Here is a 26,611-nt window from a genome sequence, read left to right as displayed (position 1 = left end):
AAAAAACTGTACTGTACGTCTCTCATCCAAATACTTCCACTTGCTTTGACTAGGTGTCCTGTTTGTGTAAATGTGTGTTCAGAGGCCACGCTAAGATAGCTCTTGCATTTACATGCACTTGCATTTTAATAAATAATATGCACCAATTTAGCTTGTGTGTGTGTGTGTGTGTGAGACCTGTCAGTCACGTCACTGTCTTGAAATATTACGACGCCATCCTAATCCAGTCCAGGTGTCTCTCAATCTATCGTTCAACTATACTGTACATCTTTTTGGTCCATACATTTTGCTGAATAACATTTTTCCAGCGATGCAGGAATGTGTGTGCCATCTGCCTCTTTCATGTGTCAGAAGGTGTCATGGCTGGCATACTGTACATGGTGCCCAAGATGTGCTGTTTTGGTTTGTTCTGTCACTGTTTTTTTTTTTTTCTTTTCATTTTTTTATTGTTATTATTGTTCATTTCATGGAGATAACAGACAGAACGCTGCATGAAGTGGATCTCTTTTCACACGAACATGTTGTGGCTCTGCATTGCGCTTTTATATCGTAACTATTGTGTATAGAGTGCGATTGTATAGTGTACACACTAGGAGAATTACAATATGTAACCTAAAAGCTATGGATTTTGATACACCAAGGAATGGAAGAGTCACACCTGAAGCAAATGCTCCTCTTTTCAGCCCGTGTTGAAGAATCCTTATTTAAGAAACTGAGCAGAGAGAAGAAAGGACACTGCTGAGCCGAAAACCGAGCCCTCTCCCTATATTAAGGCATGGACAGAAACAGACAGATCTGAAGCAACAAAAGCAATAACGCTGAGCCGTGGACAGGTGCTTTCCCAGTCGGAATGAGCTACACGATGAGAAACTGAGCCGTGGACAAACACAGGCACAGACAAAGCCAAGCTCTCATTAAGCAACCGAGCGATGGATGGACTCTGCAACAACAGTAATGATCATGCATTAGGAAACTGTGCGTGGGTGAATCGGCAGGAGTGTTCATTTAGAGCTAAACAAATAGGTTGGATGTAGATGTGTTGTAATATACGTAGCATGCATAGTGTAAGCCTTCGACTGTTTAATACAACTCTGAACACTTATCATCATTACTTTAGTATTTAGCATTTGTTAGGAGGCTTGCACTCCCATCAGTAGAATGTTTTAAGTATTTAGCATTCATAAGGAAAATAGGATCTATACTCAGAAATTCAGCCACTGCTTTCTGATTGATAATGCTCTTTGGTTTCACAAAAAAAAAAAAAAAATCTTCACGTATTCAAGTTGTAGTAGATGAGTGAGTCAGATCAGATCAGGAATTTGCAGATTAGACATGAGTCTGGTGTAGCAAACAAGTAGTGGATGTCTGTTTTATGATCAAATGAAAATAAGTCCTTCCCAGATCTTTGTAAACACTGCTTCAAACAACGTCATTAGCCTCGTAAACCACCATTTATATAATTGCCCTATTACACTATATTAACTAAAAAACTAAATGGAAGCTGTATTAACATACAGAACATCATATTTTGAAAAGAGTCATTTACAAAATAGCTGGGATCATCTACATTTATATCATTAGGTATGAATCTACCCAATGTGGCTAACAAGTGATGGACAGCTGAATCTAAAAGTATTTTTTATAACATTTTAAGCCAAAAAATGTGTACACACTTAAGGAAATTAGTTTTTCATATAGTATAAATATTAATATAAGTATAAATATATTATATATATACTGTAATACTATTATGATAATAATATTATAATATAATTTATATTATATTTATATAATATACCTCATAATATTTGACTTTCCCTAAAGTGTGTATACATTTTCTGTCTGACTCTGGGTATACTGTATATAGACAATTAAGTTGGTAGAAAATGTCATAGTGTCATGTCCTCATAAGAGAACATTCGGGTCTCAAGAGAATATAGAGACTAGTACTTTAAGGTGTTAACATCCAGTCCTGTTCAATAGTGAGCCAACCCATATTCCTTTAGATATTTGTTTCTTATTGTACAAGAGCCATTGTATTTTTTTATATATTCTTGAGGAATAGTTCTCCAGACTTGTCCGTCATAATTCTGAATAACTTTTTGCTTCTCATTTTCAGTCCAGTCCCCATACCCGACCCGTTTCAGAGAAATGTTTTTGTTGGTTAAGCCACACAGTGACTTATTCACATGGAAAAAACATCTAACGTAAGGCATGAACCAGAAACGTTTGAATTAAATTCAATTATGTAGATTACAATTCATTTAAAATGCAGAAATGAGGGGGTGGCTCAAGACTTTTGCACAGTACTGGACACAGTTTAATTTGTTAATAAACTGCTTGGCAAAATAGCTGGGCACTTCCACACACAGTAAATTCCACTTGTCACTAGTCACCAGACCATCAATTCCTTTCAGCAGTAAAGTGCTCTATAATTGACATGATGCTTATTTGTACTTATAGACTTCCCCTGCAGTTTTTTATTTATTTATTTATTTATTTTAAATAAAGATTTTGCATAAGCAAATTAATTTGGAGCCACATTTTTCCAGAACTATTGCTTTAGGGTAAGCACTTGTGTGTGTACCTTTTTTTTTGCCATGTCTGCTGGGATGTAATTCTGCATGAATGACTGTTCTGCAGTAAAACATATCTTGGCACTGCTGATAACCTGCACTAGTGGCACGATGCATCACTGATAATAAACTGTCTACCCATTTATTGTATCTGGCCCAGTGAACACCAGCTGACTGTGGATGTCTATTATTGGGGTAACCGTAATCAACTAAAACGTCATTGTTATGGATTCGCAACAAATAATCTTGATCTCCTTTGATCTGTCCTCTAAATATTCACCCTTTTTGTCTATGTTAAATTTGATAACATCAACCGAAGATTTTTAAAACCATGCTGAAGTTACAAATTTCTCAAGCATTATTTAAACTCCCAAAAGTCACCCTTGCCATCACTGGGAGATATAAAAGTTGTCCAAGCATAATATTAAAAATACAGGAACTAGTAATAAAAAAAAGTTTGTAAATCCGTGGGCAAGATGACATGAATCATCAGTCTGAAATTAATGAAGAACCCTCTGTTTCCTGGAGGGGGTGAGTTTTTGATTTGCCCTGTTGGGCTTTATGCCTTTCATGGTTCTGGGCCAGCCATATGGCTTAGGAAACATCTCTGAGATAGAGGCAGGTTTTTTAGAGTGTTTATGGAAATGTGCCTCACTTGGACAGATGTGAATTTCATGAATTTTAATAAACCTGTTAATTTGAAAGTTGTTTCAAATTAGACTACCTGGACTAAAACGAATGCAACCTCTGATTTTACCTTGGATTGCTTTTATCTTTATTATGGCACACATTCTCCATGATATCGTTGCAACATCACAACATCTATTTCCATCTTGGGTTGCATTAAGTCTTAGGTGAAATTTTGTATTGGGGGGTCGATATGTTTTTTACATTCATCTCCAGCACGTCCTAAAGACTTTAAAGTGTTACGCTTAGGACCCTGTGGTGGCTAATTCGTATGTAAAAAAAATATTCCTTGTGCTCTCAGAAGCACTTTTTAACATTTTGAGTGAGTTATATCTTTACATTTGTTTTTTGAATAGCCTCACTTACAGTTGCACAGCAGTTTACTTCCAATACTGCGAGTTCTCTACCTATTGTGCATCATAAAATGTTGACTATTAAACATAGCAGTGATTTCTCCTGCCCATTACTTTACAGTACAACTTCAGCAAGCATTTAAGTGATCTTCAATCACTGTCATTTACCTTCATTTTCAACCACACTTCTGCCATAAATTAATGGTTCAGTTCTATCCTCCTAGTTTTTAACAATGCGTTGAACATTTCTTAACCCAATTCCTGTCATTTCAGCAATAGCCTTTCCTTGTTACGTTTGCTTGATGCAGGCCAATAATCTAATCCTTCTGAAATAGATTTTTCGCCACAGTCATGGGATACGTCTTTTTACATGGTTGGTAAATAAATGAGACGCTACTGTCCTTACTGCATCAGTTGGGGTTAAAGGAAATGTTCTCCAGCAGAAACATATTAATTCTTGCAGTAATTATCCCATTAAAGGCTTTTAAGCATTTGTTTATTTAAATTCAAACAGCAATTTGTTTTTATGACAATGTATAATAAAGCAAAGTAGTTTTTTTTTTTTGCATTTCTTTCTCTAGTGTCTATAAAATGTCTTGTTTTTTGTATATTTTTTCCTACTAGGATTAAATGTAATTTTAGGTATTAAGACAATTATGTTTGTGTTAGTAAGCGTTTTTTGGATTATGTAACGTAACGTACTGTATTATAGTGCTGTATCTAAAGCATTAGAAATAAATCAATAAAAAAGAAATATTTTTTAGATGTTTTGAACAGAGTTTTAAGTCATATTCTGCTGCTGTGTAAGTGGTAGTGAGTTAAAGATCTACAGCTATTGATAGCCTGTTGTATTACTGTGCCTTGTTATAGTTAATAATGATGATGATGATGCCATTGGCTCCCTGACCTTGTACATTATTCAGTCCTGGTTATGATTTTCTTTATTGATAACCTTTATTAATTGATTATGCTACTGAATGTAATGATCTTTATAATGTGTTGCATAAAAGGTGTTTTATTACCTAGTAGTAATTTTTATCACCTAGTAATGTTAAATGTAATAGATGTTCTACGGTAAAATGACACGAATTTTAAAAACCAATAAAGCCTCTTGGTGTGTTGCAGATATATTTTCTTTGCTGTATTTTTACTGTTTCGTGCAGAAGTAAATATTAATTAAATGTGTATTCCTTTTTTCATGCACAGTGTTTAGGATTTTTTCGTTCTTTGATGATAATCAACAACAAACATACTGCACCACAAATTAGAAATGGGACACTTTCTTGGGTTGGCTGGAGTTCTGGTTGCCAGTTTGAACCTCTTATGTGGTTTGATCCTTCCAGGAAGGCCCATATGTGATGCTGAAGAAAAACTGGGAGATGTACGAGGGTAATGACAGGTATGAAGGATACTGTGTGGATCTGGCGTCTGAGATCGCCAAGCATATTGGCATCAAATACAAGATCTCTATCGTGCCGGACGGAAAGTACGGAGCTCGGGACCCAGACACGAAGATCTGGAATGGCATGGTTGGGGAGCTGGTGTACGGGGTAAGATTTGCATCTGCAAACTATTTATGTTCTAATGCAGTTTAAAGTTAGAGATACAATACTTGCCACTGGGGTAAGGCCCTTCATTTAAAAATGTGAGTCAGTTATTTAAATATTTTATAATAGAATGCTGTCGAAACAAAATTCATTCTCTTCAATCTGTGCTTTTAAATAATCTCCCTTATGATACATACATTTTACATTTAGTTAAAAATATATTAAGGAATCAAACAGTTCTCTGTGTAAAGTTAATTACCACAGCAGTTGTCCAAGCAGTTGATGATGTTGTTAAAGAATGCTATACTTTTTATCCCTTTATTATTATATTCAATGTGGTGGAATGCTCAAAAGATAAATTTGTACCCACCATAACTAATCTATAAATATCTTTTAATAGCTGTTCCCTCATATTTTATTAGGGAATTAAAAAGTATTGGTGACTTTCCCATGGAGGTAATCTTAAAATTCACAGCTTTACATCCAGCACTGACTATGGAGACTCCCTCCATGAATGTGAAATTAATGTCTTGTTCTTACAGAAATCATTACCAAATCAACGATACATTTTTCTTTGTTATTTTTTTTATCTGTTCATTTTATTTAAGTTCAGACAGAAAATAAAATGGAGTGTCTTTAAGTGTCTATTTAATGAGGAAGCGGTAACTTATTAGAGCAAACCTGTTAACATAGTCTGTGATTCGCACCTTCAATGCCAGAGCAGCTTTTATAGAAAATTAATGAAATCGTACTGACCATTCAGAACCAAGAATTCAACAGCCCTGAGGACAAAAATGAAACTATTCATAGACTATTCATGTATTTAATCAGATTCCTGACATTAGGCAAACAAAAAAAAAAACAAAGGAATGTGAATTTTTTTCCCCAACATCTTTACCCAATAGATATAAATACGGTACATTTTCACTGCCTTAGTTTGTGCCTTAAGGAACATATATGTCTCTGTATGTTACTTTTTATTCTAACAGTGTGTACTGAAAAAATGCTGAGAATTAGAGCCGCTAGACTGCTAGAGGTTAGCTAAGATTAAAAACGTTATCTCTTAACCAGTAAAGGCCATAGACGTACATGTTGTGAAAAAAAAAATAATAATAATAATGTTGCTGACATGTGGGGGAATTATATATGATACGATAGATTTTCTTTGTTGTATCATCTAGTTAAATTCCATGGTTCAGTATATTCAGAATAAAAGCTACTTAAAGCTCTGAGTGGGACCCAAGGGGAGTTAAGGAGGTTCAGGTCTATTTCCATACACTGCAAAAAGTGAAAGTTTCTACTTCGGGCTAAAACATTCAGTTCGAGAGTAGTAAGTGTCCAAGTGTAATTTGCTGTAAATGGCTCCAGTCTGTTAAATAACATTCTACTTATATAGAATGATATGCTTACTTTATCTGAAGAGGCTCTGGCAGAGGCATGGTGTGGATTTGAGGCAGGAAGTGTCAGCACTTTTCTTCCTAAACCTTAAATTGTGGCCAAGCTCACAGTGCAAGTGCGTGACAATCCTTTCACTTCTGAAAAGCAACCTTTAGCAAGCTGACATATATTAACACTGTCCCATAGCAAGTCTTGTCATATGGTTGATTTTTTTTTTTTTTTTATAGCATATCCCTTCAAATGGTTCCTTTTTCTTTTTCAGAAAGTGGGTGTTAGCCAATAATGATAAGCTTTAATTTCTTTTTTGGATTACTCTGTAGCTGTGCAAAAACCAGCCAAGGTTGAAAGTGTTGCTAAGTCGCAGCCATTAATCAGGTTTGTGGATTTCCCATGAAGGCCTGCGTTGCTCCTAGACTATAGCTCCAGCTATATATTTTGTAACGTCTTTTGCTGAAAGCATATTTCTTCGAATTGATTGGATCATCCTGCTTGCTTAAAATTAAACCCCTCAGCTACGCTCTGTAGTTCTTTTTTCACCATTGACTTGCAAAGCCTTGTCCAATTAAAGAAACTGCAAAATCATTTAAAAACGTAGAGCTTATTTCTGAACATGTATTTTGTCAGTGCCATAGGTTAAAACTGTTCCAGCTGCAAGGCAAATCATAACTTTCTATTAACACAGTCATTTCATTTAATATGTTACTGTTTCTGTAATAAAAACCTACATGGAGAGTATAAAAGAACAATAAAGTGAAGAGTATGGTTATATAATCGAATAATCATCAATTTTCTGCAGCTTTCTATAAGAAGAAATGTATTCATAATTAATGGATAGAGTATGCACTTTTTCAGACATAAAAAAGTCTTCATGACTTCAAGTTGCAGTTTCTGTTTTTTTCTAATTAAACTGAGAATGTGAATGTAACATTAGGGACATTCTATACTGTATTAACAGTGAATTAACCAAGTATTTAATGCATAAATGAACACTTTGCAAAAGTTGGACATTTCTGAAATCTAAATCCTTTTTTGATTTATCTTAGAAAACAATCAAATATGTTGAGATACTGGATTTTTGAGATACTGTTATCTTTGCTGTACTCATCAAAAATGTCATTGATGTGTGATTAATCTAGAATAGAGGTTTTTGTTTTTAAATTTACAAAAAAGTTTCCCATGGCCCATTTAACATAAGAAAACATAGAAAAACAATGTTCTTTCTTACCAGAAAGGAAAATAATGCAAAATCCTTCAGTGTAACATACAGTATGTGTGAGTTAAAAAGCTTTTTTTTTTTTCTGACTGATGATCCACACTACCAAGAGACATAATTGACAATTTCCTGGCTGACATGAAGTGTGACATCATATTCAAACAAATAAATAAATTAAAATCCTAAAAAGTCTGTAAACCATTTTTGAAGTAAATGTTTAAATAATTGTTAACCTTTAATGTTATTCATTATTTTGAAACCAAGAAACCCTCAATTGCAAAAGCAGAAATGTCAGTTGGCATTGTTATGACAATTTTTAAGTTAAGTTAAGCATAGGATGCACAAATATTACAATACAATATTTGTGCAATATTGTAAAATTTTTGTTCCCTTAATAGGTAAAATATGATATTTTTAAAGAAGATATTTAGAATAAATATACTTATCATTAACTTGTGTGTTTTTATTCATTTAGATGTTTTTTCTTTAAAAAAAAAAAAAACATGTTCCCAAGTTCCAAAGTTCTGATTCCAACTTAGATATTTATTGTGATACAAGTTTTTGTGAGTATAAATCACTGACAAAAAAAAAACTCACTAAAATATGTTTTCTTGCAAAATAATGAGAATAAAGGGAAAAAATATTAAACTTTACTATTAATTTATATTTTACACTTAATTAAATGTAACTGTAAGTTAAGTAAAGCATTGCCCTGTACATGTTGCCCAATTTGTATATGGACAACTAAATGTAAACCAAATAGTTTTTGTGAACCAGCCTATGGTCTGTGGTGTATAGTTGTTTTTTATGATTAGTTTGTAGAAAAAGCAGCTGTGAAGCATCATTCTGCATTTGTTGCAATGTACTGGATATTATAGATTAAGTAGAGTCTAGGCTTGGGATAGTTCAGCTTCTGCAGTTTGACACATTTATAGCATCTTGAGATCTAATATAAGTCAAGGCCAAAAAATGAATGAACTACTTCACTTTCTGTAGTGGCTGCCAAGCAAAATGACTTGTATTTATCCCTCCTTCTAACAACTTCCTAATGTACTTACATGTTTCAGAAAGCGGAAATCGCTGTGGCCCCATTGACTATTACGTTGGTCCGGGAGGAGGTCATTGACTTCTCTAAGCCCTTCATGAGCTTAGGCATCTCCATCATGATCAAAAAACCACAGAAGTCCAAACCTGGGGTTTTCTCCTTTCTGGACCCACTGGCCTACGAGATCTGGATGTGCATCGTGTTCGCCTATATTGGCGTGAGCGTGGTGCTCTTCCTGGTCAGCCGCTTCAGCCCGTATGAGTGGCATACCGAGGAGCCCGAAGAGGGCACCGACGGTCCGCCCAGTGACCAGCCCCCCAATGAGTTCGGCATCTTCAACAGTCTCTGGTTCTCCCTAGGAGCTTTCATGCAGCAGGGGTGTGACATCTCACCCAGGTAAGCGTTTAACTCTCTCCCCTCTGTGCTTGACTGCTCCAGGGCTGGCATCTTTAAAGGAATACTGATTGGAGAAAGAAGTGGAATTAGTCTCTTAACCCCGAGTTAGCTCATGAAAAGGTCTCATTGAGCATTGATATGCTAATAAGAGGCACCTGAAACTGTGCAGCTGTGTTGTTACCATGGCAATGTACCAAAGGGTGTCCGAACTTGCCTGAAAAGTGCATATTATTTGTAAAGAACCAGAGCTGAGAGACTCATAATCAGTATTCAGTCAGAGACTGGTCTTAATGCAAATGGATTTAACAAGCGGTCCATGGGGAGAGAGGAGCTACTGTCATTCTGCACAGTATGTGTCTCATCTCATTTAGACAAACATTCAGGGGTCTCCGAGTGGTCTCTAAGATTTCCCTCCATCATTTTGAAATAACCAGCTCGAATCCAGGAGTTTTCCCTGTTGATTAAATTGATTTTAGCTAATCTCAGATATACCATATCTATTGGATAAGAGCATGTATCTATTTGGAGGAGTTAGCTCTGTTCAGGCATGTTCAGATGTCCCATGATGTTTTAAAAGTTGCTCTAGATGGCTTAAAAAGAGCATTTGTAACCCTGAATTCACACCAGCAGCAACGTAACAAAATGCCTGGATATAAAATAGTATTTCCACCAATTGCTCCAGTGAACTTTTTCTATAAAGATAGGGGCTTATGTGGTTGGAGTCCCTATTAGCAACAAAAGCTGGCAAATAAAGCAAATCATTGTTTTACTTGCAAATTGGAAGTATGGTTAAATTAGAAGTACAGTGGCTACCAGTGGAGGTGATGGATGGTGGTGTGCTTTTGTGCACTAGACAAGCCCTACCAGTGAAACCAGATGTAAGCTAAAGATGACCATTATCAACTAATGATAAAAGCAATAATGAAGCCAATTTTAGCAATGCAAGGTAAAAAAAAAAAAAACTGCTGCCAGTGTGAATGTAGCTTTTGCTTTCTCTTAGGTTGTTATGATGTCTTTCTCTCAGGAATTGTTACACACAGATATAGTACAGTTTATATAGCCTTTGCTGTGCAGCTGTCGGTCCATGTTTATTCTTGTGCACATGCATACTGTAAGTACATGTTTGTGTCTCAGTCATACATGCCTCATGTGTCCGCTGTATAAATTCACTGTGTTTTACAAATCTCTAGGATGTTTAGCAGTGAGGGATCATGGGAGTCATGGCCTATTGCTGTGTAGCTCACTGTTCTCATATGTTCATTTGTCCTGTGGAAAAAGCCTTTGAACTACATGGTGCACATACTCATTATTATGCTGCTGTGGGCAGTTGGCTGTTTTGTGTTATTTGTTTGTGGATAATTTGGTCACCTGCTGAGATGACCTCAGGCTTTTTGTGGCTATCTCTGATGCCAGCTCTCTCTCACTTTCTCTCTCTCTCTCTCTCTCTCTCTCTCTCGCTGTCTGCATTGTCCATGATAGAGCATTTTAAGACCTTTTTTGTCAATTAAGGACAGAAAAAAAGGATTTTATTTTTCAGTCCCCCCTCACCAGATAAGAATTGACTCACATATCAGGACCAGGAGAACAAAGGAGCATAAAAAAAGAGCAGCACGTGATGGAATACAGCAGGTACTTAGAACGACATCAGAACCATAGAGCCCAAACACTCGACACTATAGTCTGTTTCATCAGTGCTATAGCGGGCTTATGGTTTTGATCTATCTTTGATAAGAAGATTCATCTAGGACTTCATTTAGGATTGTAAGGTTCATCATTGCAGTGCAGGCATAATACAGTTGCATGAAATGTTAAGAGGTAAACCTGCATTTATTGATCAACCAGATTGGAGAACCACAAGTTTGTTTTTGTTTTTTAAATACTGCGTATAAATATCTATACTTTCATCTGCTGTCACTTTGATGTGTATAGACGTATAGATGTGTATAGACTATATGTAGTATATACTATGCATGTACTATATGTTAATATACTGTGTATTTGTTTGAAGGTGATGCAATAACACTGCAAGGGATCTCCCCCCGCATTACCAATATGCATACTAATAACTCAGAAAGGTGGGGCAGAGGAAATTCTCCCGATGCTTGTGCGCATTAAATGTGCGGAAGGAATTTTTAATGCCAGAGATTTGAGTGTCTGGGCGAATTTAAATTATTAATCACCTCTGGACAGAGAACACCAAATTAAATTATAGGACGAGATTCTTATTGCATTTCCTGCACTTTGGCCCTAAACCAATTTAAGCATCTTATATTCATTTTTTATTATATTTTTTTGACTGGTCCGTCAGCTGTGTGGACTTGCAATTAAAAGGCAACACTGGAACAAAACTGGATAAATAATAAAGTTGTAAGGTGTAAAGGATGTTCTATGGGGTTGTACAGAATAATAATTGTCTGGTTTTGTCTGTAAGTTAAGCAAAGTTATTGATGAGACATGCACAAAAAATACAGAAATCTTAAATTAAAGAAATGGAGGAATCGATGCCCTGAAAAAAGAAATGACTGCCATTTATATGATTTATTTTTTTATCTACTCCTGTAAATGTAAGATACATAAAGATATTAAAAATATTTAATACTTAAATCACTTATAATAAATGCTTTTTGTAGCATTATGATGCAACTGTAACTAAAGCACTAACGAAAAACATGAGTAAAAAACATTTGGTTGTCAGCCATGCATTAAAATGCATTACATCTGAATGGTATGGAGCCCTGAGTAAGATCTGCATGCAGGAGTAAGAGAAGAACACCACAGTGATTGTTAAGAGCAAGCCAGACGTTGCTTTCTACAAATGTTGCATTGCACTATGCTGTGTCACACTCAGAATAGTGTTCAGCAATTTATTAATTCTGACCACATCCTATCGAATCAGACTCATTTTCAAGCCAGAAAAAGAAGGTTGTGTTTACAGGCAGTTGGGAGGCGAAACTGTACTATAACTATATTCTGTAGCTTGCCTAAAAATCCACATTAAGAAACTACATATATTGCTATATAGATTGGTCACCTTCTTTCTAAGGAGTTGCTTATAGTGGACATTTTTAGTTGGCTAATTACTGTATGTTAAATGATGTTCTAGTTATAATTTATGTTATGTATGTTTAAGTTTAAGCCTTTATTTGTCACATATACATTACAGCACAGTGAAATTCCTTCTTCGCATATCCCAGTGTAACTGGGGTCAGAGCGCAGGGTCAGCCATGATACAGCGCCCCTGGAGCAGATACTGTAGGGTTAAGGGCCTTTCCAAGGGCCCAGCATTGGCAACCTTGTGGAGCTGGGGATCGAACCGCCGACCTTCCGATCAGTAACTCAGTGTCTTAGCCCTCTGAGCTACCACTGCCCCAATGGATTATAATTCTAAGCATTAAAAGACTTGTATGGCTTTAAATCTGGTACTGAGATAATTGGGTAATGACACAGGAGTCACAGATCAGGTAATGACACAGGAATTATTGGGTAATGATTGGATAATGACACAAGAGTTAGAAATCAGGTAATGAAACAGGAAAGACAGATCATGTAATGAAACAGGAGTCAATGATTGGGCAACAATACTAGAGTTGAAAGATCAGGTAATGACACAAGAGACACTGTTAAGATAACAATGCAAGCGTCACAGTGGGTAATGACATGGAGGGTGCAAATCAATAGCATAGTAATTACAGTTAGTATATACATTATAGATGAGAGTGCTAACAAAGTGGTTTTCAGTTCAGGTAAAAATATACTGTAGGGTGCGTAGATTGACCATTAACCCAGCAGTTACAGCTTGGGTAACTGTGTGTAAATTGGGTATGACATGGGGAGTGTAGATTACTGTGGGCAGGGATCTTCACTCCCTATGTCATATAGTGTATCTTGGGTAATTATACAGAAGTCACAGAGTACGAAATGACACAGGTGTCACAGTTTGGGTGATGACACAGGGGTAAAGACTGGGTAGGGGGTATAGATTGACTAAAGACACATGATTCACAAGTTTGGTAATGGCCCAAAATGACGTATAGCAATTCAATTTAATTTTATTTGTATAGCCCTTTTAACAATGGTAATTGTTGCAAATCAAAAGAATTAAGAGAAAATTAACCACACCAGATTTTTTTTAACTCACTACAATTTATTTAACAAAAAAAAAAAAATTTAAATATGTAAAAGCAGTGTCATGCATCCAGTGACTAGTTCCTACTTTGAAACATTTATTTTGTTGCAGTGTTAGTTGTTTGTTTGCTTGTTTGTTTTATATTCTGAAGTTTATGGCTCAAATGAATGTTCTGTAACTTTTGGGTATCTAAACCTGAGACTAATTATTGTCAAAGGCACAGAGTGAGTATCAACAAGAGAATGGCAGATAAAGTGATAACATGCGGTGCAGACTGTGTAATGACATAGGAGTTGCAAATATGGTACTATCTACAAATTGGGTTACAGCACATGAGCACATACAGTATGTATGTACTAACACGGAGGATGCAAACTTGGTAATGATACAGGGTGCAGATCAAGAAACAACACGAAACACAAAAATGAGTAACATTGTGGCACACAGATCAGATTAAGACAAGGGTGGTAGATTGGGTACCAACGTGTGGTATACTGTATATAGAGGCTTGGCCGATGCAGCTTAGGTAAAAACCACAGGGATTCCAGATCAAGTAACAACATAGGGATTGCAGTCAGGGTAACAAATCAGGAGTTCCCAGATCTAATAATAACACGGGGCACAGCTTGCAGAATGCCGCATGGATAATGGCACAGCACAGGTAATGACTCGTGGTCTTCTGAGCAAGTATCTGGGGAATGACTTGGTATATTAATGGAAGAGGGCAGTCGTTATCAGATGGGCAGCTTAGGAATCCATATCTGGATCGATAATACAAATATTATTCTGTGAAGCATGTCTGAAGCTGCAGCAGAAGAGTTGTGTTTATACAGCTACTCAGAGTGCTGTGCTATGCATGTTCTTGTTGCACTTTTCCTCTTATAAAGCTTCTACATACAGTACTGTACAAAGGCTCCACCGAAAGTAATGCAAAAGTGGGCGTAACTTTTTTTTTCTTAATAAAACTGATATTTTTTAACTAACACTAATTTTAAATTTATTAATTGTCATTTTTTAAAATATTAATCTGACAAATAACAGATGTTGATAAAGTAACTCTTCCTCTATACAGATGTACTACTCCATCAAAAGTGATGCATTTGTGCTGTTACTGAACCCAATTCTCGACTCCTCATTGAAAATCTCCTTTGCCGGAGTAGATGGTCTCACGCTGTGCTACAGCTAGTACCCCTTTAGTATAGCCTTTGCTCTTTATGCCTCATTACCTTGCATTGTGTACTTTACATTGTGCGCCTACTGTAAAACTCCATATAGAATTTGGCTGATGCCGATACTGATGTGTTTTTTTATTTTTGTTGTTATTTATTCTGCAACATTTTGTGCCAGACAACCAACCAACTCTTTATAACTAAAATTAATTAAACTGTTTACAAGTATTTAATCCCACGATCACACTGTCTTTGAATGTGCATAAATTAATCCATATAAATGTTGGGAATACCATTTAATATAACCTTCTTTTATAAATGATAACTGTTTCAAATGCATTCCTAGCCTGATGTACAGCAACCCACTGAATAAGAAGAATGTTTTAATTCTTACATTTTTCAAAAAAATTTTCTGGTGTAACAAAAAATAAAGTGTTATTAAATAGAAATGCAAAAGCCTCCTCTTAAAATGTCATTGACGCTTGTTACAAACTGCATATCACTTATCTATCTCAAAGAAAGAAGTAATCCAGCACAGCTGACATTTTCATCGACTTGAAAACAAGCGTGTGCACATCGTCATTGTTGTGGGAGGTATTATAGCACCATCCATTGAATATTCCTAAAACTTTTAGCCATTGTAAAATTGACAGATTCACATCGGCCAAACGTCATCTTTTTTGTCGATAGGCTTTTGGCAGACCACAAGGCGAATATCGGCGGGTACCAGTCTAAGGCTAATGTATCTGAGTGACAGCTTTGTTTACCTCATTTCTGCATGTGTGTGTGACAGATAGGGCCAATGTGGGGGAGCTTAAAATACAGCTTTAAGTATATATATGTGGATAGGGTTTTAAAGGTGGATGTATTTGGATGTAGTTGTGATGTTGAGAAAAATGTCCTCTTTTTCTGTGCATCAATGGATTGGATTTTTATATCCCACCTAGAACACTTTTATTTCCCTCTCTTTTTTTCTTCCCCTCCCTTCATGTTTAGTATTTGAGGGTCAATCATGTAATTGTAGTAAGTAATTACCTCCATTCAATAGCGCCTTTTATTCCGGAAATCACTAAGAAATGATTGCAGGACGGAGGGGAGGGAAAGATCAGGAGGAAGCCTGTGATGATTATGAGAGGATATGATTCATTCATCAAGCCAGCGTTAAGAGTGAGAGAAAGAAAGGAGAGTGGAGATCGCACTACAGATGAGGACATTTGGCTCTCGCTATGCAAAGCCACGACTATAGAGCATGGTTTTAGGAACGTTTATGTACTGTAAGGATCTTGTACAAACTCTGGAAACTGGAACTTTATTTCTGACATTATAATGCTGTAAATTAATGACATTTTGGTGTCTAAGTAAGTTTGGCACTGTGGTGTTAAGGTTAAGTTGCTTTATCCTGGTCAGGATTGCAGCGGATCGAGATATTGGAAACACAAGTTGCAATACAGGATTAGGGCCTAAGGTGCCATTTCACCTTGAAATAAATGTAGGCCTAAGTTAGTATACTTAACACTAAAACTTGAGTTAGCAGGTAGTGTTAAACATTTATATGTGAAACACTGTTATCTAAGAAAAGTGAAGTCCTCATACTTAGCCTTTTAGACTGAAAAAATAGGAATGAAAAATGCTGGAGGAGAATTTCCTTGCTGTCCAATTTAATATAATACAGCATGAAAGCAAGGGAATATTTAAAATTTGAAAAAGGAAAAAAGAATGTAACCTTTGTGAACACTTCACTATCACACCCTGAGGCTGCATTTACATTACCGGTCTGAAGTGACTCAAGTCCGATTTTTTACCCCTAATGTCTGAGTGTCGGCGGTCTGAACAGCCAAATCTGATGTCCTTCAAATCGATTAAAGTTACTTTCGTTTGTGGTCTAAAATCAGATATTATATTATATTTAGTATGCAGCCATGCAACACGAATGCGAACAGGCTGATCTGAATTCTTGTGACATTTTGTCTCTGTGCATTCATAGTCAGTCAGTACTGGTACAGTAGCATGGCGTTATCAGAGCAGCGCTAGTAATAGCTGATTAAAAACAGACTGATAAAACAGCTAAACAAAGGCAATTGGCTTTCTTCCTTCTTCTGGACCTCAACAAATGGCACCAACTAACTGCTTGCCATCCTCCAGATTCTTTGAAAAGAATGAGTGGTAGCACAAATATGATGTGTTTTAACCCAAATATAACAAGCAAAGACACCACTTTTACAAATGGCCTTTGGTAACAAGTGCAAAAGACATGATTTACAGTGAAAAAACTACACAGATCATTGACCTCAACATAACCGAAGCCTGTGGAAGAATTGTAACACTGATTTCACCTGACCTTCTCACCCGACCTCACTAATGCTCATGTGGTTAAAAGAGCACAAATGCCCACAGCTAGGCTCCAAAAATCTAGTGGAAAGGCTTCCCAAAAGAGTTTTAGTTATAGTAATGTGTGTGTGTGGGGGGGGGCACACATAGGTGTGATACTGTATGTGGTGTCTCTAAACATTTGGTATTATACTGTATAGTGTATAAATGAAAAGAGTATATTACCTCTACTGTATATCGCGGCATGAATATTCCTTTCAGATTAATTACTGAAAGCTTGCTTTAATGTTACAAGATAGCCGGTCTCCATTTGAGAGCATATCACACAAAAATGCTGATAGGAGACATGAAAAATGGCCTTAAGTTGAAGGTCAGAATTTTTAATGCCAACGGTTACATCTTGGTATTAAATTCTCCCTTTGCAAGCGTGACCTGAATTCTGATTACAGCTGTGGTTTGGTGTCATGACACACAAGCTTTAGAGTGAGAAACAAATTACAGTACATACTGTGGGAGATGATTTTTTTCATTTCATTGTTTGATGTCCTAAATATTTTTCAGGTTTAATGACAGTAGGGGAGGGCTTAGTGATATTATTAGCTGTGTTGTCTAGAACTCCTTACCAGCAATTATGCCAAGTCAGGTGGTGGATTTTTTTTTTTTAATGATTTTGCAGTAATGCACAATATTCATAAAAAAGGCTAAGAACGTTTTGATCTATCTACAGTGTACGGGATGTAAATAGCCGACTGTTCTACAGTAGCAATTAGAATATAGAATGCCAAAAAACAATATCCTTAATTATTTTTAAATTATCATCACATTATTCATAAAATATTAATTAGCCAAATGTAACCATACAATGAAATAATAATTTCGGCTATAATCGAAATAACAGACATCTGTGAAGCAATAAGGTAAAAGACTAGTGTAAACCCTAACCAACACCAATGTCAAAATAAAAGTCTCAAAGTAACACAAAAAGTCATAGTGGTGCATTGAACCCAAGAACAACCATAGTATTTAGTCATAGACTGTATAAAAAGAACTGGACCAACCCACTGTAATGTCACTCATATATCTATTTTTTTTTTCTGAAGAGAATTTTTAAAGCTCTGGTTATCATGTTGGCAGGTGCTGACTTCACCTAAACCCTGGTTAATATGCAGATTGTTCAATTACCACAAGCTAGCCTGCTTTAGCTTTAGCTGCGGGAGCTCTGGTCATCCCATTTCAACTCCTACTGTACATTTATGGTGGTAAAGTAAATTACAACAATGAGATCAGCAAATTTATTACATAAACATCTTTACAGCCTTGTCTTAAGTAGATATAAAGACCTGCTGTAAACATGTTTATTTCTGTTGCTAAGTTGAACATTTTAACATGGGGCTCTATGGGATTTACTGTACAAACTTTTGGAACCTAGTGGTCATTTGAGGAATTGCATGTTTTGGCAAGTTTAGTCTAGAGCATTTTAGACATGAGGATGAGAATGTTAGTTTTGTTAGGATAATATCATTCCAAATTAATTTGTTAATCGGTTAATCATTTGCTATTTTCATTGAGAAAGATAAATGCTTTGTTGCCTAAGGTTAAAGTAAAAGCTTTATCTAGCATACTTCATTGCAGAGATTCTATGTCAAATGCATAAAGATGGGCACTTCTGGAAATACAATATAAACCAGAAAAAAAGTCTATGGATATTGTGCCAGTGTAATATCGCGTAGAAATTATAAAATCATTACATAACACAAGACTAGTTGGAGGTGTGGCCTGAGATTTGAGCTTCATTGTCTTTTATAACACATCAAATAAGTGTGTAATGCTTGAGATTTGCATAATGCTTAATTACCATTCTTATTTTAATTATCTACATTTACTAGCCAGTTTATCAGGATCAACTGCTTATGTATGGCATTCATTTCCCAATCATTTGGCAGAAGTACCTCTTATAAAATCATGAAGATACAGGTCAAGGGCTTTAGTTAACATTCACAATAAACATCAGGATGTAGAACAATTGTGATATCAGTGACTTTTTATTGTGCCATGGTTGTTGTTTTGCAAACTGTTGATCTCACAGGCCAAAACCTCTACCGTGTTTTTTTTCCCTCAAAATTTCTCTCTAATTTAATATTGTCCAAATCCCATCCGTCTCTAAAGACACTTTACCAAGGCGCAGGCTAGCATACTTCCTTTGCAGCATGTGAAGGCACTGGCCACATCTTTTCGAGCTGCTTCTCACGCAGTGTTGTACAGTAGGTGCTCACAAAAGCTCATGATTGGCTATGATTGATGTGGAAATGTGGGTATGCCACCCCTCCTCCTGAGAGAACACGACCAATCTGCTCTCTAGGCTCCCGGCTTTGGGTGGATGGCTAAACCATCACAAGGGGATCAACATTTCAATCTGCAGATGATAGGACACCACTGGGGAGCCCAGGTGTCCACATTTTACACAGATGGGAGCAAAAGAGAGAATAGACACTCATATAACCACTTTTTACAATCATAGTGAGTGGGAAAACATCTCTACATTGCATCACAATGCATTGATTTATAAGGCAGATAGGCTACCAGAGCAGAGGAATACATCAGGTCCCACAAACAGAATTCTGAGGATACAGTGGACACAACTGGACAGTCGAAGATTGGAAAATCACCTTCCGGTCTTTTTCCTTCAATCTTTACGTGGCAAGCAGGTGTTTTTTTCTACTTGTTTAATAAGGGTAACATTGTGTGAACTGGACTGTTGGTTAAATCCTGATATTTGGAGTAATGATTGTGTCCTGTTAATGGGAATGCTTGCTGTTATTCCTCCCAGCAAAAATTTGAATTAGAGAGCGGTAATGTGAAGAGTGATGGTGTATGGCTTCGGTCTCATGCGTGAAGAAACTGATTTGCAGGTATTAAATCTTAATCAGGCCAGCAGAGAGCGAGCCATGAATAAATAAAGCACTGTAGGCTTACTGGGGCTACAGGCAGTGACCTTTCATTTATCTACAGTGTTTCAAGGTCCCCACCCCCTCACTCCTCCCTCGATCCCTTCCTATATTCTCTTCTTTTTCCTCTACCCTTATTCATAATTTTATTCACGGTGGAGCGGTTTTTCAGATACAGATTAGAGCTAGCTATTGCCTCGAAAGCCTCTCATGTTGAAGAACCTCCACTGGTTATAAACTGGCTTTAGACTGGCCATTTTTTGTGTCGTAGTGCAACATCAGTAAAGAATAATTTGGTCGGGAGTTAAGATGAGGGGTCTTGGAACAATAGCATGCTGCTATAATAATGCCTATGTAAAAGCCACCAATAGGAGGTTGACATATTATAATTTAAAACTTCAAAGTGAAATGACATGTTTATGATTGAATAAGCGACCATTTATAAAGCTGTCATGCTCATGATAATTATTATAACATTAACTTGCCTACATGCCTGAATGCTTGTATAGTGTGTTGCAAGGATATCAAGTTCAACTACTTTACTCATGTGTAAACAATTTCCAACTCCTTTTAAAGCTTGCTTTATCTAGCTATAGCTTTGATACTATTATTATTATTATTCCCTGTTTTTTTTTTTTTCCTGGTCACGTGTTCCTGTATTCTGTAGACTAGGCTGATTAATGATTTAATCCCAGATCTACTGGATCTCTGAAGGCTTTCCAGTGGATGAAAACATGATGAACACGCCATCAAACAGCCTTTTATAGAATTCAGCCAAGATTTTTTGGGGCTCATCAATCACACAGTCTGACAAGAAATCGTTTTAAAAAGAAATGCTGAATCTGCAGAATCTAAACTTGACTCTCAGTTTCAGTCTGGCTTTCTGGCACAATTATACATGAGCAGGGTTTATTCCATTTGACTGGAACATGCTTATGTTCATTCTCACCTTGGTGCTGTTCTTTTCACGCAGGTTAAAAAACAAAATTCATACCAACCAGTCCAAGAGGTTTTGAGCAAGGTGGTCTCAGTTTGGTGAAAGTTTCAATAACAGGACCTGAACCAGATGTGTATTGTTTTTATTTTTTGTAGATGAGAGCTACAATACTAAGCCACAAGGGCTCGAGGACACAGATACAGCGATGCTAGGTGTTCTGGACCTGATATTATTGACCTGGACCTGAACCAATATTATTGAATATTGGACCTGATAAACAAAAAGAGAAAATAAGTACTGGATTTGACACAAACTTTTTTCATGTAGTTATTTGAATACATTTCCAATCATTCTAATCTAGTCACTTTGACTCCTAAACCTCTAATTGATACTACAGAGCACTAAACAACAGGACAATCCGGCACAAGAACAGTTTTTCTCACCAGGCAATTTACAGTACCTCATGAACAGTTAAACATTCTTCTCACTGTGCAATAAATATATGTGCAATATTGTGTGCAATACCACTGTGTAATATACCGTACAATGCCATATTTATTTAATAGAATCCCACACCCTACTCCATTTGTTGTTAACCTTCTTCTTAAAAAAATAACAAAAAAAACATCCTATTCTAGTTGTTGATAACTTTTTGTTGTTGTTGTTGTTTTGTCATTGTTTTGTCCTGGAAGCTTATCTTCATCTCATCTTCTATACCGCTTTATCCTGTATTCAGTGTCACAGGGACCTGGAGCCTATTCCAGGAGGCTTAGGGCTCGAGGCAGGGTACACCCTGGACAGGGTGCCAATCCATCGCAGGGCACACACACATACAGTACTACAGGAGATTTGGGAACACCAATTAGGCTAACTTGCATATCTTTGGACTGTGGGAAGAAACCCACCAAGCACGGGGAGAGCATGCAAACTCCATGCACACAGAGACGGGAATCGAGCCTGGCCAGGAATCGATCCCAGACCCTGGAGGTGCAAGGCGACAGTGCTAACCACTACACCACCATGCCGCCACTTGTTCTGGAAGCTCTGTCACTAAAACAAATTTCTTGTACAAGCAAGCCTACATGACAATAAAACTCTTTATGATTCTGATTTCTGATTTTGACAATCAACATTATCTATCAGTACTGTCCAAAAGTCTTGAGACTCCCCTCATTTCTTATTATTTACAGTAGCTAAAGAGTCAGCTTTTCTGGTACTTTTAATGTAGTCTTGAGGAATAGTTTTTTAAGCTTCATGAAGGACTTATGTGCTCGTTTTTGGTCCCCTCTTTTCAGTCCATTCCCTGTAGTTCAGTTTTATATGAATGTTTTTTGTTTGTTATAAATCATTCAAGCATAAAAACAAATCTAATTTAAGGCATGAACTAGTGAGAAACAGGTGTAGATGATGACAGATGGTCAGGCTGGTGATTAGTATATTGGTGATGCTAAGTGGCTGGAGTGGCTGCTGAGGTTGTTATATAAATTTTTTTATTGTATCTTTAGGCACTTTGCAAAAGTTTGTTCTTACTTCTTCAATTTATTCTACATAATTTAGGTTTATTTGATGTGAAAAAAATGGGTGGCTCAAGACTTTTGCACAGTATTTGTACATGTTGGTATGATTTGGACTCAGCAAATAGACTGAATTTGTGAAAGGTTTCTTGGTTTCGTTACTAAACAACTGCTCTTTTAGCATCTAATGCATATTGCACTGGCAAGAACATAAAGCACCGATTGCACCAATGAAGTCTGAAGTGTTCAACAGCAATAACATGCTTATCGTGACTCACTTATGACTCTGTGTTTCTTAACCTGCCATGGTGACAGGTGTGTACTCTATGTGTGTGGTACAAGAACTTATTTAATAACACACTTTCATCAGTTGATAGAACTTAGAGTCTGCATTATACACAGCAACGTGGGAGGCATGTGGGAGAATGTGTGTTTGTCCCTGAATTATATGTCCTTATGAATGATCCCGCATGTCAGGCGATGGAGCAGTCGAGCGGTGCAGAGCTCGAGTCACTGGTGTCGTGTCCGCTCAATTGAGGCTTTTATTAAATCGACTTTGTCTCACAGGGTCAGATCGATTAGTCATGCTTACTGCGATCCCAGGCGAGTCTGTCCCTCAGACGTCACCGTGACGGACTGTGCGTCTGCATGTGGGAACGTGCTTAGCAGAAAATAGAACATTTAATATGGAATTTAAAAAGACTAGCCATCAACCTTTCTCCAAGTCACACTGGAGGTATGAATGTAAAAACATATTTTTATAGATTATAAATCAGTAGTCAACTTCATTATTCTATACATTTGGAAAAAATATTTTAGAAAATAATAATAAATCTTCATGCTTATGGTATGGATTTAAAGGGCATTGTGTATGTTTTGTCATTTAAACTCTTCTTTCCCTGCAGCTATTCATGTACAGTGGGAGCCACGTCAAACAGCCGCTTGGAGCATGATAGGTCCATGACAGGACCGTGACAGGACCATGATCGATCCGTGCACGGAATGTAATCCCCCGCGATGACGTAGTTAACGATGCCCCGCCCCATAAACGCCCCCATGCGCTTTCTAAAAAGATGGTTGCAATGCTGTATAATTCCGCCAGATGGAGCATTGACTGCTTCAGTTAACTGCAGTGTCCAAGCAGCCGGTTACTATATTTGATATATATATAACATAACGTCAACATAGTTTCATAAATAGATCATGTGGTAAAAAAGAGGGATAAAAAACGATTCATAAAACAGATTTAAATCCCTCAATACACAATCCATGATGCTTATGCTATTTTTAATTAATGATTAAATTAATTAATAAAACTGCTTATTTTTCACGACATCCTTAATAATACTTAAAGACACGGTAACATCTGTAATTTATCTATACCGGTCGTTGTAGGTACGGAATACAATGCGGGCTATGTACAGTATTTTACATTACGGTGTATTTTATCTATTTCCGTTTAATACACTGGTAGATAATATTTTGCTGCAAAGTAACGCTTAAAATTTAACTTCTGCTTGAGTTTGTTTTCGTTATATTTTTTATGTTTTCGCTGATGTTTTTTCGCTGATAGTCAAAGATTGGCAAAACAAATCGATTAATAACGCATAATATATGAAACAAATATCTGTTCATACGGATCAGTATGTCTTTAGTCATTTAACCAGTATAACGTCTCCCATTAAAGATCTGATGGGACATTAATCACTTATCACTACGGTGAATAGATGCGGCAGCAGAGACAGATTAAATCCCCATAAACATTCACACCTGAACACAATACTAACAGAACTAAACAGGTCCAGAGGGTCAGCGCCTGTTATCAGGACAGGAATCACCTACAGGATACTACTGTAATTTTTACTGCTTATATATTTTTTTGCCATAGTTTCATTTGGTTTTACGCGATTTCATGTTTTATTTGTTTGTGTGTACGTGTGTGTGTGTGTGTGTGAGAGAGAGAGAGAGAGAGAGAGAGAGCGTGCGCGCGGGAGAGGGCTTATATTGTGATTTATTCAAGGTTACTAAAGACTGGCTTACTACTACTAATAAAATATTTCAATGTAACCCATGGGTCTTAATCACAAAATCAGCCAACGCTGTAAACAGATGACAAGACAAATTATATAGGCTACTCTGAAACGTTAATTTGAACATTAAAAAAAAAATATATATATATATATATATATATATATTTTTTTTTTATGTGATATATATATTACGGGGCTTCTCAGTCTTTCGTTAATTTTACTACTGACTGAAAACCAATGTGGCTTATTAAAGATGCACTGTTTTATTGGACATGGCTGTTTTGTAATGTTCTGCAAAATAAACACTGTCTACGGTTCGAATATACTGTGAACGTCTCAAAGTCACGTCTCTAGATCCGTCTGCAGTAATGTTATCGTGGTGTAAATTATTAACGTATCGATGTATTTCACTTGCAGACAAAATAGTCTAGTAACGAAAGTAACGAATTCGTCACTACTCTTCTCTTACGCAGCACGGCTAAAAAGATAATAAAAATGACACCAATCCTGCCATGACGCTACCCTGTCCATACACAACACTGGCTGGGGAGATGAACTCAGACTTTCCAAAACTTACTATTATTTCATGAGATGAAATTAAGCTAGGATGAAGAGGACAGAAGTGAACTCTCCTCTGTGTAATATCTAAGTAGAGTGTAACTGGATCAGCCACAGAATGCCCCCCGTCTAACTCTGATTAGGAAAAGCTCACAGACACCAAACCTGCAGCACTTTGGTGTAATTTTTATTATCTTTTTAGCCGTGCTGCATGAGAGAAGAGTAGTGACAAATTCGTTACTTTTAATAACTTGATGTTTGATTGAATATTATATAATTTCCAAGTTTGATAGTGTCGATTTTAGAGTGCATTATACGATGCGAAAAGGAAGTAAATAAACACGTAGCAATGCAAAGAGGACAGAGCTGCGAAATATTTAAGCAATATAAATTCAACAAAGTGTGATCATAATGGTTGTTGTTGCTGCTGTTTATGTAATTGGTTCCACCGTGTTACTGAACGCAACTGTGTTCACAAAACCGAGCGGAGGGGAAGAAAAACACTCGCTAACGCGTTTGAATGAAAAGGGGCGGCGGCTTTTCTTTGAAGATAGCGATTGCGTAATGGGCGGCAATCCGTGGCAGGGGGGTATAACACACCTCTGAACGTCCTTTGTCTTGTAAATGATTATCTTCGTTCACCTTCCAATCCCCCACAGCGCACACACTCTCTACACTGTTACTATGTCTGTTGGGGCACTTAGTTATACACAGCACCTTAATGTATGAAACACTTACTTCCTGGTTTGTTTTATTTTAAATATTGCTTATTACCTTTTCCCGCAAAATAAACATTAAACATAAACAACATGTTATCATTGTGTAAATTAACATATTGGTGTCTTTTAATTAAGGACAAAAACAGACCCTGCGCTTGTGTTTAGGACTGATGCTGAACAGCTGTGTTCATAGGTTTAATTAACGATTTACAAGACAACAGTTAAAGCGGTTGTGGATGAGAGGTGTGTGTGTGCGCGCGCGCGCGCGCTCCTGCATTTCTCCGTTGGTTTAACACAAACATTTTGCGCACAGACAAGTAAGTCTGAAGTACCCCTCCCCCCGCCAAAAACACACACAGAGCAATTAGCACCATGTCGTCAGTATTCTCCACTGAGGTTTCTTACCTTCCAAGTTTGTCTTTGCTCTTTTAATGGATTCACAAACACAAACTAGCACAGATACATATGATCAAGTGTTTAACTGTTGTTTTCATTCGTTTCTATAACCAGTAATAATAATAATAATTATTATTATCATTATTATTAGCCCAACTCTTTGACTATTTAAAACAACGTCGGGTCCCATTTTTTGCACATTGAAGTTGTTGGTTTAAGTAAATGTATTTTTAAATACACAAACAATCCCCCAACAATTAAAACACGCACACATGACTTTAAAAATAAAATTTATTCTTTCAAAACTAGTCAAAAGTAAAAGTAAAAACAAATAATTTGTATAAAACAGGTGAAAACATGTTTAATTTTTGCTTAAAGGTCATTAAAATACCCGGATAACACCAGCTGCTTATCAGTCTCTATTTGGTTCTTTTATATTAAAATATAATTTTTTAAAAATATTAAAGATGGAACTGTTTAATTCTTTGTTTCCCCCCTAAAGTATCAGAGGTTTTGCAATTCTATGTTCAGAATATACAGTAGACCTGACCAAACATCATTCTAAAGCTGTTGCACTGTGACGTCATCCCTCCTACAGCTCCCTTTAACAGCTTGTTCAGGCTCCTCCAGTAGCTCCAAAAGGCCAACCGTCATCCGTCTGACCCCCCAATCCT

General features: G+C 36.6%; 1 protein-coding gene across 6 annotated transcripts in view; it reads left to right on the top strand.

The window, feature by feature from the left end:
• Positions 1 to 26,611, top strand: part of gria4b (glutamate receptor, ionotropic, AMPA 4b) — a 129,231-nt gene that overhangs the window by 76,952 nt on the left and 25,668 nt on the right. For 5 of the 6 annotated variants that reach the window (XM_053478185.1, XM_053478183.1, XM_053478182.1 and 2 more), the window contains exons 10-11: positions 4,960 to 5,166; positions 8,842 to 9,215. In XM_053478185.1, the coding sequence (XP_053334160.1) occupies positions 4,960 to 5,166; positions 8,842 to 9,215 (581 nt within the window). Of the gene's footprint in view, positions 1 to 683; positions 1,649 to 4,959; positions 5,167 to 8,841; positions 9,216 to 26,611 lie in introns of those variants that run through there. The other variant, XM_053478184.1, reaches the window with a different exon arrangement.

This window comes from Clarias gariepinus, chromosome 19, assembly GCF_024256425.1.
Source record: "Clarias gariepinus isolate MV-2021 ecotype Netherlands chromosome 19, CGAR_prim_01v2, whole genome shotgun sequence".
Taxonomy (NCBI): domain Eukaryota; kingdom Metazoa; phylum Chordata; class Actinopteri; order Siluriformes; family Clariidae; genus Clarias; species Clarias gariepinus.
The sequence above is the reverse complement of the archived record's forward strand: the minus strand, read 5'-3'. Positions and strand labels throughout refer to the sequence as shown.